General features: G+C 45.9%; 1 protein-coding gene across 1 annotated transcript in view; it reads left to right on the forward strand.

Moving 5' to 3' along the window:
• POF1B (POF1B actin binding protein) overlaps positions 1-17,224 on the forward strand; it is a 95,990-nt gene that overhangs the window by 45,799 nt on the left and 32,967 nt on the right. The window contains exons 3-4 of the mRNA XM_063938390.1: positions 3,027-3,098; positions 17,035-17,097. Coding sequence (XP_063794460.1) covers positions 3,027-3,098; positions 17,035-17,097 — 135 coding nt within the window. The remainder of the gene's footprint in view (positions 1-3,026; positions 3,099-17,034; positions 17,098-17,224) is intronic.

The following is a 17,224-nucleotide window of genomic DNA, read 5'->3' on the forward strand; positions in this document are numbered from 1 at the left end:
ACGGGGGCAGCACCGTAATGTGGCGTAATATGGGCACTGTAATTTTTTTTATTTTTTATTTTTAACAGTTTCTTATATAGCGCAGCAAATTCCATTGCACATTACAGTTGGAAACAGTGATAACATGAAACAAAACAATTGCAAACAACAGTGAAAAAACAAGACTGGGTAATAACAGACAGACATAGAGGTAGGAGGGCCCTGCTTGCAAGCTGACAATTTATAGGGAGATAGGCATTGATACACAAGGATAGGTGCTACCTATTGCATAAGGGTCCACCAGATTGCAGAGGATCTTGGTGGGCTGTATGATGTTGATGTTGTGCTAGGGTCAGGATGATGTGAAAGTGAAGAAAGAGAAAACATGTGAGGTTATGTGTAGACTGTGCAGTGGGGATATAATTGGATGGGAAAGTTTTATGAAGGTTGTGTGAGCGGTTCTAGAATTTGATGTGAGTTTTCAGGGAACGATTGAAGGTTTGGAGACTATGAGAGAGTCTTATCCTACGTGGTAGGGCGTTCCACAGAGTGGGTGCAGCTCGAAGAAAGTCCTGCAATCGTGCATGGGAGCGAGTAACGAGTGTGGATGAGAGACGCAGACCTTGTGCAGAACGGATAGATCGAGTAGGGAGATGATATAAGAGAAGAGATATATGTTAGTGTAGTTTGGTTAATGGCCTTGTGTGTGAGTAAAAGTATTTTATATTGAATACGGTAGAATGCAGGTAACCAATGGAGGGACTGACAGAGCGGATCTGCAGACGATGAACGTCTAGCGAGGAAGATTAGCCTCGCAGCTGCAGTCAGAATGGATTGTAGTGGTGAGAGTCTGTTTGGGAAGACCGGTCAGGAGACTGTTACAATAATCAATGCGGGAGATGATGAGAGCGTGGATTAGATTTCTTGCTGTGTCTTGTGTAAGATATGGTCGTATTTTAGATATGTTTCTTAAGGGGGGTACTCACGGAGCGATATTCTAAGCAATCTGACTAGATTGCTTAGAATATCGGCATGATCGCTCCGTGTGTAGCCCCCTCAGCGATAGTGATGCGCGGCCCCGCACATCGCTATCGCTGCTGCTAGATTGGCCTGCATGCAGGCCAATCTAGCGGGTCGTTCACTTCACCCGCTGGGTGAAGTGAGCGGCCCCCCCGTCTCCCCCCGCACGCTCAGCACAGATCGCGCTGTGCTGAGCTGCAGGAGAGATGTGTGCTGAGCGGTTCGCTCAGCACACATCTCTCCCAAATCGGCCCGTGGGTACTGGGCTTTAGATGTATGTAACATGATCTTGAGACAGATTGAATGTGGGGAACAAAGGACAGTTCAGAGTCAGGGTGACACCTAGGCAGCGAGCTTGTGGGGTAGGGTAGATAGTCGAGTTATCAACAGTGATAGAGATATCAGGTTGGTAACTATTATTGGGCGGTGGAAATATAATTAACTCTGTTTTGGAAATATTAAGTTTGAGGTGGCGAGATGTCATCTAAGATAAAACAGCAGAGAGGCATTCGGTGACACGGCCCAATACAGATAGAGACAAATCTGGGGAGGATAGGTAGATTTGTGTTTCATCTGGATACAGGTGATAGCTGATTAGTTTGCCAAGAGAACGTAATCTGACTGAAGTGGGTCCAGTAAGTTGTGTGAGTTATGAAAGTGTGTGAGGCGAGTGTAGGCAAGTCTCTCAAGTAGCTGGGAGGAGCATGGGAGCTGAGAGATGGGATGGGGGAGAGGCATGGCAGCTTAGAGATGGGAAGGGGGAGAGGCATGGCAGCTGAGAGATGGGAAGGGGGAGAGGCATGGCAGCTGAGAGATGGGAAGGGGGAGAGGCATGGCAGCTGAGAGATGGGAAGGGGGAGAGGCATGGCAGCTGAGAGATGGGAAGGGGGAGAGGCATGGCAGCTGAGAGATGGGAAGGGGGAGAGGCATGGCAGCTGAGAGATGGGAAGGGGGAGAGGCATGGCAGCTGAGAGATGGGAAGGGGGAGAGGCATGGCAGCTGAGAGATGGGACGGTAGTTTGAGACAGAATTTACAGTAGGTCTGAAATTTTTTTGGGGGGAGAATGGGAGTAATCACTGCGTGCTTCAACGGTGAAGGAAAGATAATGTAACGTGGCACAATATAAATTGGAGGGACTATAGTGTGAAATAGTATGAACTGGGGCAGCACTGTAATGCGGCATAATATGAAGTGGAGGCGTTATAGTGTGGCATAACATGAACTGGGCGCACTGTACGGCATAATGTGTACTAGGGCACTCATGTTGTACAGAAGATGTACTAGGGCACTGCTATGGGGAATTAGCTTACCAACTGCTGTGGAGAGCTGTCTGTAGAAGTCATGGGACATTGAACATGTTACTATGGGGCCCACAAAGTGCCGGCTACCCAACCACCATCTTACACACCTTGACGTCCACATAAAATGGGGATGCTGCAGAGTAAGTATAACCATTGGGGGCTCCAATATGGTTGTGTCTATGTTCCCCTAGTGGGAAGGACCAAGAAGTGACCGGACGAGAGGGCAGAAGAGATATTCCGCCCTTACAGCACGTAAATGTTTTATTCATTCTCTGTTTTAGGTTATTTTGTTTTATCCATGCACCATTGTACCCTGCGGGCTCCGTGTCTCGCTCCATTTTCCTTGCCACAGGTCCCATCAGAGGTGGTAGAGAGCAATGTAAACATGCATGGGACAGACATAAGCATATCCTTACACAGAGCTAAGGATCTAATAGGGTTTCAGGTAACAAGATGGGGGCAGACTAGATGGGCCAAGTGGTTCTCATGTTTGTGTGAATCAAAGCTTGTACAGAGGACATTGATCTCCCGTTATAAGAGGTGAACGTTCTTACTGACGCTGGTCACCCTAATGAAGCCGAACTCTTGTTCTATGTAACAAATAAATAGCTTTGTTGTTGTGTAATTCTTCTCTGAATGAAACTAAATTAATGCAACTTGTTGTACATTGTATGTGAGTGTGCAGTAAGTGTGTGTGTGTAACCGGGATTCTCTCTGTATTACAGGAAGTTCAGTCACCTGGTCCGTACTCACAAGGAGGAACTATCAGGAGATACATTGTACAGAACCCGGAACAGGTACGTCTAATACATTATATAGCGTGTAACAGATTGCTACATGTGTTACAGGGGGGCTATAATCACTGCTACATGTGTTACAGGGGGGCTATAATCACTGCTACATGTGTTACAGGGGGGATATAATCGTACTGCTACATGTGTTACAGGGGGGCTATAATCGTACTACTACATGTGTTACAGGGGGCTATAATCACACTGCTACATGTGTTACAGGGGGGCTATAATCACACTGCTACATGTGTTACAGGGGGGCTATAATCACACTGCTACATGTGTTACAGGGGGGCTATAATCACACTGCTACATGTGTTACAGGGGGGCTATAATCACACTGCTACATGTGTTACAGGGGGGCTATAATCGTACTGCTACATGTGTTACGGGGGGCTAAAATCACACTGCTACATGTGTTACAGGGGGGCTATAATCGTACTGCTACATGTGTTACAGGGGGGCTATAATCACACTGCTACATGTGTTACAGGGCGGATATAATCACACTGCTACTTGTGTTACAGGGGGGCTATAATCACACTGCTACATGTGTTACAGGGGGGCTATAATCACACTGCTACATGTGTTACAGGGGGGATATAATCACACTACTACATGTATTACAGGGGGGCTATAATCACACTGCTACATGTGTTACAGGGGCGCTATAATCACACTGCTACATGTGTTACAGGGGGCTATAATCACACTGCTACATGTGTTACAGGGGGGCTATAATAACACTGCTACATGTGTTACAGGGGGCTATAATCACAGTGCTACATGTGTTACAGAGGGCTATAACCACACTGCTACATGTGTTACAGGGGGGTATAATCACACTGCTACCTGTGTTACAGGGGGGCTATAATTACACTGCTGCATGTGTTACAGGGGGGCTATAATCACACTGCTACATGTGTTACAGGGGGGCTATAATCACACTGCTACAAGTGTTACAGGGGGGTTATAACCACACTGCTACATGTGTGATAAAAGGGGGCTATAATCGCACTGCTACATGCGTGATAAAGGGGGGCTATAATCGTAGTGCTACATGTGTGATAAAGGGGGGCTATAATCACACTGCTACATGTGTTACGGGGGGCTATAATCACACTGCTACATGTGTTACAGGGGGGTATAATCACAGTGCTTCGTGTGTTACAGGCGGGTATAATCACACTGCTACATGTGTTACAGGGGGTATAATCACACTGCTACATGTGTTACAGGGTGGTATAATCACAGTGCTACATGTGTTACAGGGGCTATAATCACACTGCTACATGTGTTACAGGGGGGCTATAATCACACTGCTACATGTGTTACAGGGGGGCTATAATCACACTGCTACATGTGTTACAGGGTGGTATAATCACACTGCTACATGTGTTACAGGGTGGTATAATCACACCGCTACATGTGTTACAGGGGGGCTATAATCACACTGCTACATGTGTTACAGGGGGCTATAATCACACTGCTACATGTGTTACAGGGGGCTATAATCACACTGCTACATGTGTTACAGGGGAGCTATAATCACACAGCTAAATGTGTTACAGGGGGGTATAATCACACTGCTACATGTGTTACAGGGGGGCTATAATCACACTGCTACATGTGTTACAGGGGGGTATAATCACACTGCTACATGTGTTACAGGGGGGATATAATCACACTGCTACATGTGTTACAGGGGGGTATAATCACACTGCTACATGTGTTACAGGGGGGCTATAATCACACTGCTACATGTGTTACAGGGAAGCTATAATCACACTGCTACATGTGTGATAAAAGGGGGCTATAATCGCACTGCTACATGCGTGATAAAGGGGGGCTATAATCGTAGTGCTACATGTGTGATAAAGGGGGGCTATAATCACACTGCTACATGTGTTACGGGGGGCTATAATCACACTGCTACATGTGTTACAGGGGGGTATAATCACAGTGCTTCGTGTGTTACAGGCGGGTATAATCACACTGCTACATGTGTTACAGGGGGTATAATCACACTGCTACATGTGTTACAGGGTGGTATAATCACAGTGCTACATGTGTTACAGGGGCTATAATCACACTGCTACATGTGTTACAGGGGGGCTATAATCACACTGCTACATGTGTTACAGGGGGGCTATAATCACACTGCTACATGTGTTACAGGGTGGTATAATCACACTGCTACATGTGTTACAGGGTGGTATAATCACACCGCTACATGTGTTACAGGGGGGCTATAATCACACTGCTACATGTGTTACAGGGGGCTATAATCACACTGCTACATGTGTTACAGGGGGCTATAATCACACTGCTACATGTGTTACAGGGGAGCTATAATCACACTGCTAAATGTGTTACAGGGGGGTATAATCACACTGCTACATGTGTTACAGGGGGGCTATAATCACACTGCTACATGTGTTACAGGGGGGTATAATCACACTGCTACATGTGTTACAGGGGGGATATAATCACACTGCTACATGTGTTACAGGGGGGTATAATCACACTGCTACATGTGTTACAGGGGGGCTATAATCACACTGCTACATGTGTTACAGGGAAGCTATAATCACACTGCTACATGTGTTACAGGGGGGCTATAATCACACTGCTACATTTGTTACAGGGGGGCTATAATCACTGCTATATGTGTTACAGGGGGCTATAATCACACTGCTACACATGTTACAGGGGGGCTATAATCACACTGCTACATGTGTTACAGGGGGGCTATAATCACACTGCTACCTGTGTTACTAGGGGGGCTATAATCACACTGCTACATGTGTTACAGGTGGGCTATAATCACACTGCTACATGTGTTACAGGGGGGATATAATCACACTGCTACCTGTGTTACAGGGGGGCTATAAACACTGCTACATGTGTTACAGGGGGGCTATAATCACACTGCTACATGTGTTACAGGGGGCTATAATCACACTGCTATATGTGTTATAGGGGGCTCTAATCACACTGCTACATGTGTTACAGGGGGCTATAATCACACTGCTACATGTGTTACAGGGGGGCTATAACCACACTGCTACATGTGTTACATGGGGCTATAATCACACTGCTAGATGTGTTACAGGGTGGTATAATCACACTGCTACATGTGTTACAGGGGGCTATAATCACACTGCTACATGTGTTACAGGGGGCTATAATCACACTGCTACATGTGTTACAGGGGGCTATAATCACACTGCTACATGTGTTACAGGGGGGCTATAATCACACTGCTACATGTGTTACAGGGGGGATATAATCACACTGCTACCTGTGATACAGGGGGGCTATAATCACACTGCTACATGTGTTACAGGGGGGATATAATCACACTGCTACATGTGTTACATGGGGTATAATCACACTGCTACATATGTTACAGGGGGCTATAATCACACTGCTATATGTGTTACAGGGGGCTATAATCACACTGCTATATGTGTTACAGGGGGCTATAATCACACTGCTACACGTGTTACAGGGGGGCTATAATCACACTGCTACATGTGTTACAGGGTGGATATAATCACACTGCTACATGTGTTACAGGGGGGCTATAATCACACTGCTACATGTGTTACAGGGTGGTATAATCACACTGCTACATGTGTTACAGGGAGGCTATAATCACACTGCTACATGTGTTACAGGGGGGATATAATCACACTGCTACATGTGTTACAGGGGGCTATAATCACACTGTTACATGTGTTACAGGGGGTTATAGTCACACTGCTACATGTGTTACAGGGGGCTAAAATCACACTGCTACATGTGTTACAGGGGGGTATAATCACACTGCTAAATGTGTTACAGGGGGCTATAATCAAACTACTACATGTGTTACAGGGGGGCTATAATCACACTGCTACATGTGTTACAGGGGAGTATAATCACACTGCTACATTTGTTACAGGGGGGCTATAATCACACTGCTACATGTGTTACAGGGGGGGTATAATCACACTGCTACATGTGTTACAGGGGGGCTATAATCACACTGCTACTATTGTTACAGGGGGCTATTATCACACTGCTATATGTGTTACAGGGGGCTATAATCACACTGCTACACGTGTTACAGGGGGGCTATAATCACACTGCTACCTGTGTTACAGGGGGGCTATAATCACACTCCTACATGTGTTACAGGGGGGTATAATCACACTGCTACATGTGTTACAGGGGGTATATCACACTGCTACATATGTTACAGGGGGGCTATAATCACACTGCTACATGCGTTACAGGGGGGTATAATCACACTGCTACATGTGTTACAGGGGGGCTATAGCCACTCTGCTACATGTGTTACAGGGGGCTATAATCACACTGCTACATGTGTTACAGGGGGGTATAATCACACTGCTACATGTGTTACAGGGGGCTATAATCACACTGCTACATGTGTTACAGGGGGGCTATAATCACACTGCTACATGTGTTACAGGGGAGTATAATCACACTGCTACATTTGTTACAGGGGGGCTATAATCACACTGCTACATGTGTTACAGGGGGGGTATAATCACACTGCTACATGTGTTACAGGGGGGCTATAATCACACTGCTACATGTGTTACAGGGGGCTATAATCACACTGCTATATGTGTTACAGGGGGCTATAATCACACTGCTACACATGTTACAGAGGGGCTATAATCACACTGCTACATGTGTTACAGGGGGGTATAATCACACTGCTACATGTGTTACAGGGGGGCTATAGCCACTCTGCTACATGTGTTACAGGGGGCTATAATCACACTGCTACATGTGTTACAGGGGGGTATAATCACACTGCTACATGTGTTACAGGGGGCTATAATCACACTGCTACATGTGTTACAGGGGGGCTATAATCACACTGCTACATGTGTTACAGGGGAGTATAATCACACTGCTACATTTGTTACAGGGGGGCTATAATCACACTGCTACATGTGTTACAGGGGGGGTATAATCACACCGCTACATGTGTTACAGGGTGGTATAATCACACTGCTACATGTGTTACAGGAAGGCTATAATCAAACTGCTACATGTGTTACAGGGGGCTATAATCACACTGCTACATGTGTTACAGGGGGGATATAATCACACTGCTACCTGTGATACAGGGGGGCTATAATCACACTGCTACATGTGTTAAAGGGGGGATATAATCACACTGCTACATGTGTTACATGGGGTATAATCACAGTGCTACATGTGTTACAGGGGGGCTATAACCACACTGCTACATGTGTTACAGGGGGCTATAATCACACTGCTACATGTGTTACAGGGGGTTATAATCACACTGCTACATGTGTTACAGGGGGCTAAAATCACACTGCTACATGTGTTACAGGGGGGTATAATCACACTGCTAAATGTGTTACAGGGGGCTATAACCAAACTACTACATGTGTTACAGGGGGGCTATAATCACACTGCTACATGTGTTACAGGGGAGTATAATCACACTGCTACATTTGTTACAGGGGGGCTATAATCACACTGCTACATGTGTTACAGGGGGGGGGTATAATCACACTGCTACATGTGTTACAGGGCGGCTATAATCACACTGCTACATTTGTTACAGGGGGCTATTATCACACTGCTATATGTGTTACAGGGGGCTATAATCACACTGCTACACGTGTTACAGGGGGGCTATAATCACACTGCTACCTGTGTTACAGGGGGGCTATAATCACACTCCTACATGTGTTACAGGGGGGTATAATCACACTGCTACATGTGTTACAGGGGGTATATCACACTGCTACATATGTTACAGGGGGGCTATAATCACACTGCTACATGTGTTACAGGGGGGTATAATCACACTGCTACATGTGTTACAGGGGGGCTATAGCCACTCTGCTACATGTGTTACAGGGGGCTATAATCACACTGCTACATGTGTTACAGGGGGGTATAATCACACTGCTACATGTGTTACAGGGGGCTATAATCACACTGCTACATGTGTTACAGGGGGGCTATAATCACACTGCTACATGTGTTACAGGGGAGTATAATCACACTGCTACATTTGTTACAGGGGGGCTATAATCACACTGCTACATGTGTTACAGGGGGGGTATAATCACACTGCTACATGTGTTACAGGGGGGCTATAATCACACTGCTACATGTGTTACAGGGGGCTATAATCACACTGCTATATGTGTTACAGGGGGCTATAATCACACTGCTACATGTGTTACAGGGGGGCTATAATAACACTGCTACATGTGTTACAGGGGGCTATAATCACAGTGCTACATGTGTTACAGAGGGCTATAACCACACTGCTACATGTGTTACAGGGGGGTATAATCACACTGCTACCTGTGTTACAGGGGGGCTATAATTACACTGCTACATGTGTTACAGGGGGGGTATAATCACACTGCTACATGTGTTACAGGGGGGCTATAATCACACTGCTACATGTGTTACAGGGGGCTATAATCACACTGCTATATGTGTTACAGGGGGCTATAATCACACTGCTACATGTGTTACAGGGGGGCTATAATAACACTGCTATATGTGTTACAGGGGGCTATAATCACACTGCTACATGTGTTACTAGGGGGGCTATAATCACACTGCTACATGTGTTACAGGGTGGTATAATCACACTGCTACATGTGTTACAGGGTGGTATAATCACACTGCTACATGTGTTACAGGGAGGCTATAATCACACTGCTACATGTGTTACAGGGGGCTATAATCACACTGCTACATGTGTTACAGGGGGGATATAATCACACTGCTACCTGTGATACAGGGGGGCTATAATCACACTGCTACATGTGTTACAGGGGGGATATAATCACACTGCTACATGTGTTACACGGGGTATAATCACAGTGCTACATGTGTTACAGGGGGGCTATAACCACACTGCTACATGTGTTACAGGGGGCTATAATCACACTGCTACATGTGTTACAGGGGGTTATAATCACACTGCTACATGTGTTACAGGGGGCTAAAATCACACTGCTACATGTGTTACAGGGGGGTATAATCACACCGCTAAATGTGTTACAGGGGGCTATAATCAAACTACTACATGTGTTACAGGGGGGCTATAATCACACTGCTACATGTGTTACAGGGGAGTATAATCACACTGCTACATTTGTTACAGAGGGGCTATAATCACACTGCTACATGTGTTACAGGGGGGGTATAATCACACTGCTACATGTGTTACAGGGCGGCTATAATCACACTGCTACATTTGTTACAGGGGGCTATTATCACACTGCTATATGTGTTACAGGGGGCTATAATCACACTGCTACACGTGTTACAGGGGGGCTATAATCACACTGCTACCTGTGTTACAGGGGGGCTATAATCACACTCCTACATGTGTTACAGGGGGGTATAATCACACTGCTACATGTGTTACAGGGGGTATATCACACTGCTACATATGTTACAGGGGGGCTATAATCACACTGCTACATGTGTTACATGGGGTATAATCACACTGCTACATGTGTTACAGGGGGGCTATAACCACACTGCTACATGTGTTACAGGGGGCTATAATCACACTGCTATATGTGTTACAGGGGGGCTATAACCACACTGCTACATGTGTTACAGGGGGCTATAATCACACTGCTAGATGTGTTACAGGGTGGTATAATCACACTGCAACATGTGTTACAGGGGGGCTATAATCACACTGCTACATGTGTTACAGGGGGCTATAATCACACTGCTACATGTGTTACAGGGGGCTATAATCACACTGCTACATGTGTTACAGGGGGCTATAATCACACTACTACATGTGTTACAGGGGACTATAATCACACTGCTACATGTGTTACAGGGGGGATATAATCACACTGCTACCTGTGATACAGGGGGGCTATAATCACACTGCTACATGTGTTACAGGGGAGTATAATCACACTGCTACATTTGTTACAGGGGGGCTATAATCACACTGCTACATGTGTTACAGGGGGGGTATAATCTCACTGCTACATGTGTTACAGGGCGGCTATAATCACACTGCTACATTTGTTACAGGGGGCTATTATCACACTGCTATATGTGTTACAGGGGGCTATAATCACACTGCTACCTGTGTTACAGGGGGGCTATAATCACACTCCTACATGTGTTACAGGGGGGTATAATCACACTGCTACATGTGTTACAGGGGGTATATCACACTGCTACATATGTTACAGGGGGGCTATAATCACACTGCTACATGTGTTACAGGGGGGTATAATCACACTGCTACATGTGTTACAGGGGGGCTATAGCCACTCTGCTACATGTGTTACAGGGGGCTATAATCACACTGCTGCATGTGTTACAGGGGGGTATAATCACACTGCTACATGTGTTACAGGGGGCTATAATCACACTGCTACATGTGTTACAGGGGGGCTATAATCACACTGCTACATGTGTTACAGGGGAGTATAATCACACTGCTACATTTGTTACAGGGGGGCTATAATCACACTGCTACATGTGTTACAGGGGGGGTATAATCACACTGCTACATGTGTTACAGGGGGGCTATAATCACACTGCTACATGTGTTACAGGGGGCAAGAATCACACTGCTATATGTGTTACAGGGGGCTATAATCACACTGCTACATGTGTTACAGGGGGGCTATAATAACACTGCTACATGTGTTACAGGGGGCTATAATCACAGTGCTACATGTGTTACAGAGGGCTATAACCACACTGCTACATGTGTTACAGGGGGGCTATAATCACACTCCTACATGTGTTACAGGGGGGTATAATCACACTGCTACATGTGTTACAGGGGGTATATCACACTGCTACATATGTTACAGGGGGGCTATAATCACACTGCTACATGTGTTACATGGGGTATAATCACACTGCTACATGTGTTACAGGGGGGCTATAACCACACTGCTACATGTGTTACAGGGGGCTATAATCACACTGCTATATGTGTTACAGGGGGGCTATAACCACACTGCTACATGTGTTACAGGGGGCTATAATCACACTGCTAGATGTGTTACAGGGTGGTATAATCACACTGCTAGATGTGTTACAGGGTGGTATAATCACACTGCTACATGTGTTACAGGGGGGCTATAATCACACTGCTACATGTGTTACAGGGGGCTATAATCACACTGCTACATGTGTTACAGGGGGCTATAATCACACTGCTACATGTGTTACAGGGGGCTATAATCACACTACTACATGTGTTACAGGGGACTATAATCACACTGCTACATGTGTTACAGGGGGGCTATAATCACACTGCTACATGTGTTACAGGGGGGATATAATCACACTGCTACCTGTGATACAGGGGGGCTATAATCACACTGCTACATGTGTTACAGGGGGGATATAATCACACTGCTACATATGTTACAGGGGGGCTATAATCACACTGCTACATGTGTTACAGGGGGTTATAATCACACTGCTACATGTGTTACAGGGGGGCTATAGCCACACTGCTACATGTGTTACAGGGGGCTAAAATCACACTGCTACATGTGTTACAGGGGGGTATAATCACACTGCTACATGTGTTACAGGGGGCTATAATCACACTGCTACATGTGTTACAGGGGGGGTATAATCACACTGCTACATGTGTTACAGGGGGGCTATAATCACACTGCTACATTTGTTACAGGGGGCTATTATCACACTGCTATATGTGTTACAGGGGGCTATAATCACACTGCTACACGTGTTACAGGGGGGCTATAATCACACTGCTACCTGTGTTACAGGGGGGCTATAATCACACTCCTACATGTGTTACAGGGGGGTATAATCACACTGCTACATGTGTTACAGGGGGTATATCACACTGCTACATATGTTACAGGGGGGCTATAATCACACTGCTACATGTGTTACAGGGGGGTATAATCACACTGCTACATGTGTTACAGGGGGGCTATAGCCACACTGCTACATGTGTTACAGGGGGCTATAATCACACTGCTACATGTGTTACAGGGGGCTATAATCACACTGCTACATGTGTTACAGGGGAGTATAATCACACTGCTACATTTGTTACAGGGGGGCTATAATCACACTGCTATATGTGTTACAGGGGGCTATAATCACACTGCTACACGTGTTACAGGGGGGCTATAATCACACTGCTACATGTGTTACAGGGGGGCTATAATCACACTGCTACATGTGTTACAGGGGGGCTATAATCACACTGCTACATGTGTTACAGGGGGCTATAATCACACTGCTATATGTGTTACAGGGGGCTATAATCACACTGCTACACATGTTACAGGGGGGCTATAATCACACTGCTACATGTGTTACAGGGGGGCTATAATCACACTGCTACCTGTGTTACTAGGGGGGCTATATTCACACTGCTACATGTGTTACAGGGTGGTATAATCACACTGCTACATGTGTTACAGGGTGGTATAATCACACTGCTACATGTGTTACAGGGGGGATATAATCACACTGCTACATGTGTTACAGGGGGCTATAATCACACTGCTACATGTGTTACAGGGGGCTATAATCACACTGCTACATGTGTTACAGGGGGCTATAATCACACTGCTACATGTGTTACAGGGGGCTATAATCACACTGCTACATGTGTTACAGGGGGCTATAATCACACTGCTACATGTGTTACAGGGGGGGCTATAATCACACTGCTACATGTGTTACAGGGGGGCTATAATCACACTGCTACATGTGTTACAGGGGGGATATAATCACACTGCTGCCTGTGATACAGGAGGGCTATAATCACACTGCTACATGTGTTACAGGGGGGATATAATCACACTGCTACATATGTTACAGGGGGCTATAATCACACTGCTATATGTGTTACAGGGGGCTATAATCACACTGCTATATGTGTTACAGGGGGCTATAATCACACTGCTACACGTGTTACAGGGGGGCTATAATCACACTGGTACATGTGTTACAGGGGGGCTATAATCACACTGCTACATGTGTTACAGAGTGGATATAATCACACTGCTACATGTGTTACAGGGGGGCTATAATCACACTGCTACATGAGTTACAGGGGCAGCTATAGTCACACTGCTACATGTGTTACAGGGGGGTATAATCACACTGCTACATGTGTTACAGGGGGCTATAGTCACACTGCTACCTGTGTTACAGGGGGGCTATAATCACACTCCTACATGTGTTACAGGGGGGTATAATCACACTGCTACATGTGTTACAGGGGGTATATCACACTGCTACATATGTTACAGGGGGGCTATAATCACACTGCTACATGTGTTACAGGGGGGCTATAGCCACACTGCTACATGTGTTACAAGGGGCTAAAATCACACTGCTACATGTGTTACAGGGGGGTATAATCACACTACTACATGTGTTACAGGGGGCTATAATCACACTGCTACAGGTGTTACAGGGGAGTATAATCACACTGCTACATTTGTTACAGGGGGGCTATAATCACACTGCTACATGTGTTACAGGGGGGGTATAATCACACTGCTACATGTTACAGGGGGGCTATAATCACACTGCTACATTTGTTACAGGGGGGCTATAATCACACTGCTACCTGTGTTACAGGGGGGCTATAATCACACTCCTACATGTGTTACAGGGGGGTATAATCACACTGCTACATGTGTTACAGGGGGTATATCACACTGCTACATATGTTACAGGGGGGCTATAATCACACTGCTACATGTGTTACAGGGGGGTATAATCACACTGCTACATGTGTTACAGGGGGGCTATAGCCACACTGCTACATGTGTTACAGGGGGCTATAATCACACTGCTACATGTGTTACAGGGGGGTATAATCACACTGCTACATGTGTTACAGGGGGGCTATAATCACACTGCTACCTGTGTTACAGGGGGGCTATAATCACACTCCTACATGTGTTACAGGGGGGTATAATCACACTGCTACATGTGTTACAGGGGGGCTATAATCACACTGCTACATGTGTTACAGGGGGGCTATAATCATACTGCTACATGTATTACAGGGGGCTATAATCACACTGCTACATGTGTTACAGGGGGCTATAATCACACTGCTACATGTGTTACAGGGGGCTATAATCACACTGCTACATGTGTTACAGGGGGGGCTATAATCACACTGCTACATGTGTTACAGGGGGGCTATAATCACACTGCTACATGTGTTACAGGGGGGATATAATCACACTGCTGCCTGTGATACAGGAGGGCTATAATCACACTGCTACATGTGTTACAGGGGGGATATAATCACACTGCTACATATGTTACAGGGGGCTATAATCACACTGCTATATGTGTTACAGGGGGCTATAATCACACTGCTATATGTGTTACAGGGGGCTATAATCACACTGCTACACGTGTTACAGGGGGGCTATAATCACACTGGTACATGTGTTACAGGGGGGCTATAATCACACTGCTACATGTGTTACAGGGTGGATATAATCACACTGCTACATGTGTTACAGGGGGGCTATAATCACACTGCTACATGAGTTACAGGGGCAGCTATAGTCACACTGCTACATGTGTTACAGGGGGGTATAATCACACTGCTACATGTGTTACAGGGGGCTATAGTCACACTGCTACCTGTGTTACAGGGGGGCTATAATCACACTCCTACATGTGTTACAGGGGGGTATAATCACACTGCTACATGTGTTACAGGGGGTATATCACACTGCTACATATGTTACAGGGGGGCTATAATCACACTGCTACATGTGTTACAGGGGGTTATAATCACACTGCTACATGTGTTACAGGGGGGCTATAGCCACACTGCTACATGTGTTACAAGGGGCTAAAATCACACTGCTACATGTGTTACAGGGGGGTATAATCACACTACTACATGTGTTACAGGGGGCTATAATCACACTGCTACAGGTGTTACAGGGGGCTATAATCACACTGCTATATGTGTTACAGGGGGGCTATAATCACACTGCTACATGTGTTACAGGGGAGTATAATCACACTGCTACATTTGTTACAGGGGGGCTATAATCACACTGCTACATGTGTTACAGGGGGGGTATAATCACACTGCTACATGTTACAGGGGGGCTATAATCACACTGCTACATTTGTTACAGGGGGCTATTATCACACTGCTATATGTGTTACAGGGGGCTATAATCACACTGCTACACGTGTTACAGGGGGGCTATAATCACACTGCTACCTGTGTTACAGGGGGGCTATAATCACACTCCTACATGTGTTACAGGGGGGTATAATCACACTGCTACATGTGTTACAGGGGGTATATCACACTGCTACATATGTTACAGGGGGGCTATAATCACACTGCTACATGTGTTACAGGGGGGTATAATCACACTGCTACATGTGTTACAGGGGGGCTATAGCCACACTGCTACATGTGTTACAGGGGGCTATAATCACACTGCTACATGTGTTACAGGGGGGTATAATCACACTGCTACATGTGTTACAGGGGGGCTATAATCACACTGCTACCTGTGTTACAGGGGGGCTATAATCACACTCCTACATGTGTTACAGGGGGGTATAATCACACTGCTACATGTGTTACAGGGGGGCTATAATCACACTGCTACATGTGTTACAGGGGGGCTATAATCATACTGCTACATGTATTACAGGGGGGATATAATCACATGACTCACAGTACATGTGAGTTATTACGTGTTTGTAGTAGAGCGTTGGAACGTACAGTAGTAATTGCTGCTGCTCATACCCGTATTCCACCCGGTGACAATAGCCAGCTCTTATTTACAGTCTGATGCTCGTTAGTAATTATCTTGCGTATCTGAAATGTGTGACCAATAATCTGATTTGCTTTCAGGAGATACAGACACCCTACACACAGGGGACAATCAGGAGGTACATCGTCCAGAACCCTGAGCCGGTGAGAGCGATCGGAGCGTAACGCTGACACTATTGCCGCAGCCTGTGCTGTGTACTGATCTGTGGAATCAACTAGAAATGGGGAGACCTCGTAAAGTGATCCCAAATAACCCACACGGGGGAGCGCG

This window comes from Pseudophryne corroboree, chromosome 8, assembly GCF_028390025.1.
Source record: "Pseudophryne corroboree isolate aPseCor3 chromosome 8, aPseCor3.hap2, whole genome shotgun sequence".
In the NCBI taxonomy this organism is placed as follows: domain Eukaryota; kingdom Metazoa; phylum Chordata; class Amphibia; order Anura; family Myobatrachidae; genus Pseudophryne; species Pseudophryne corroboree.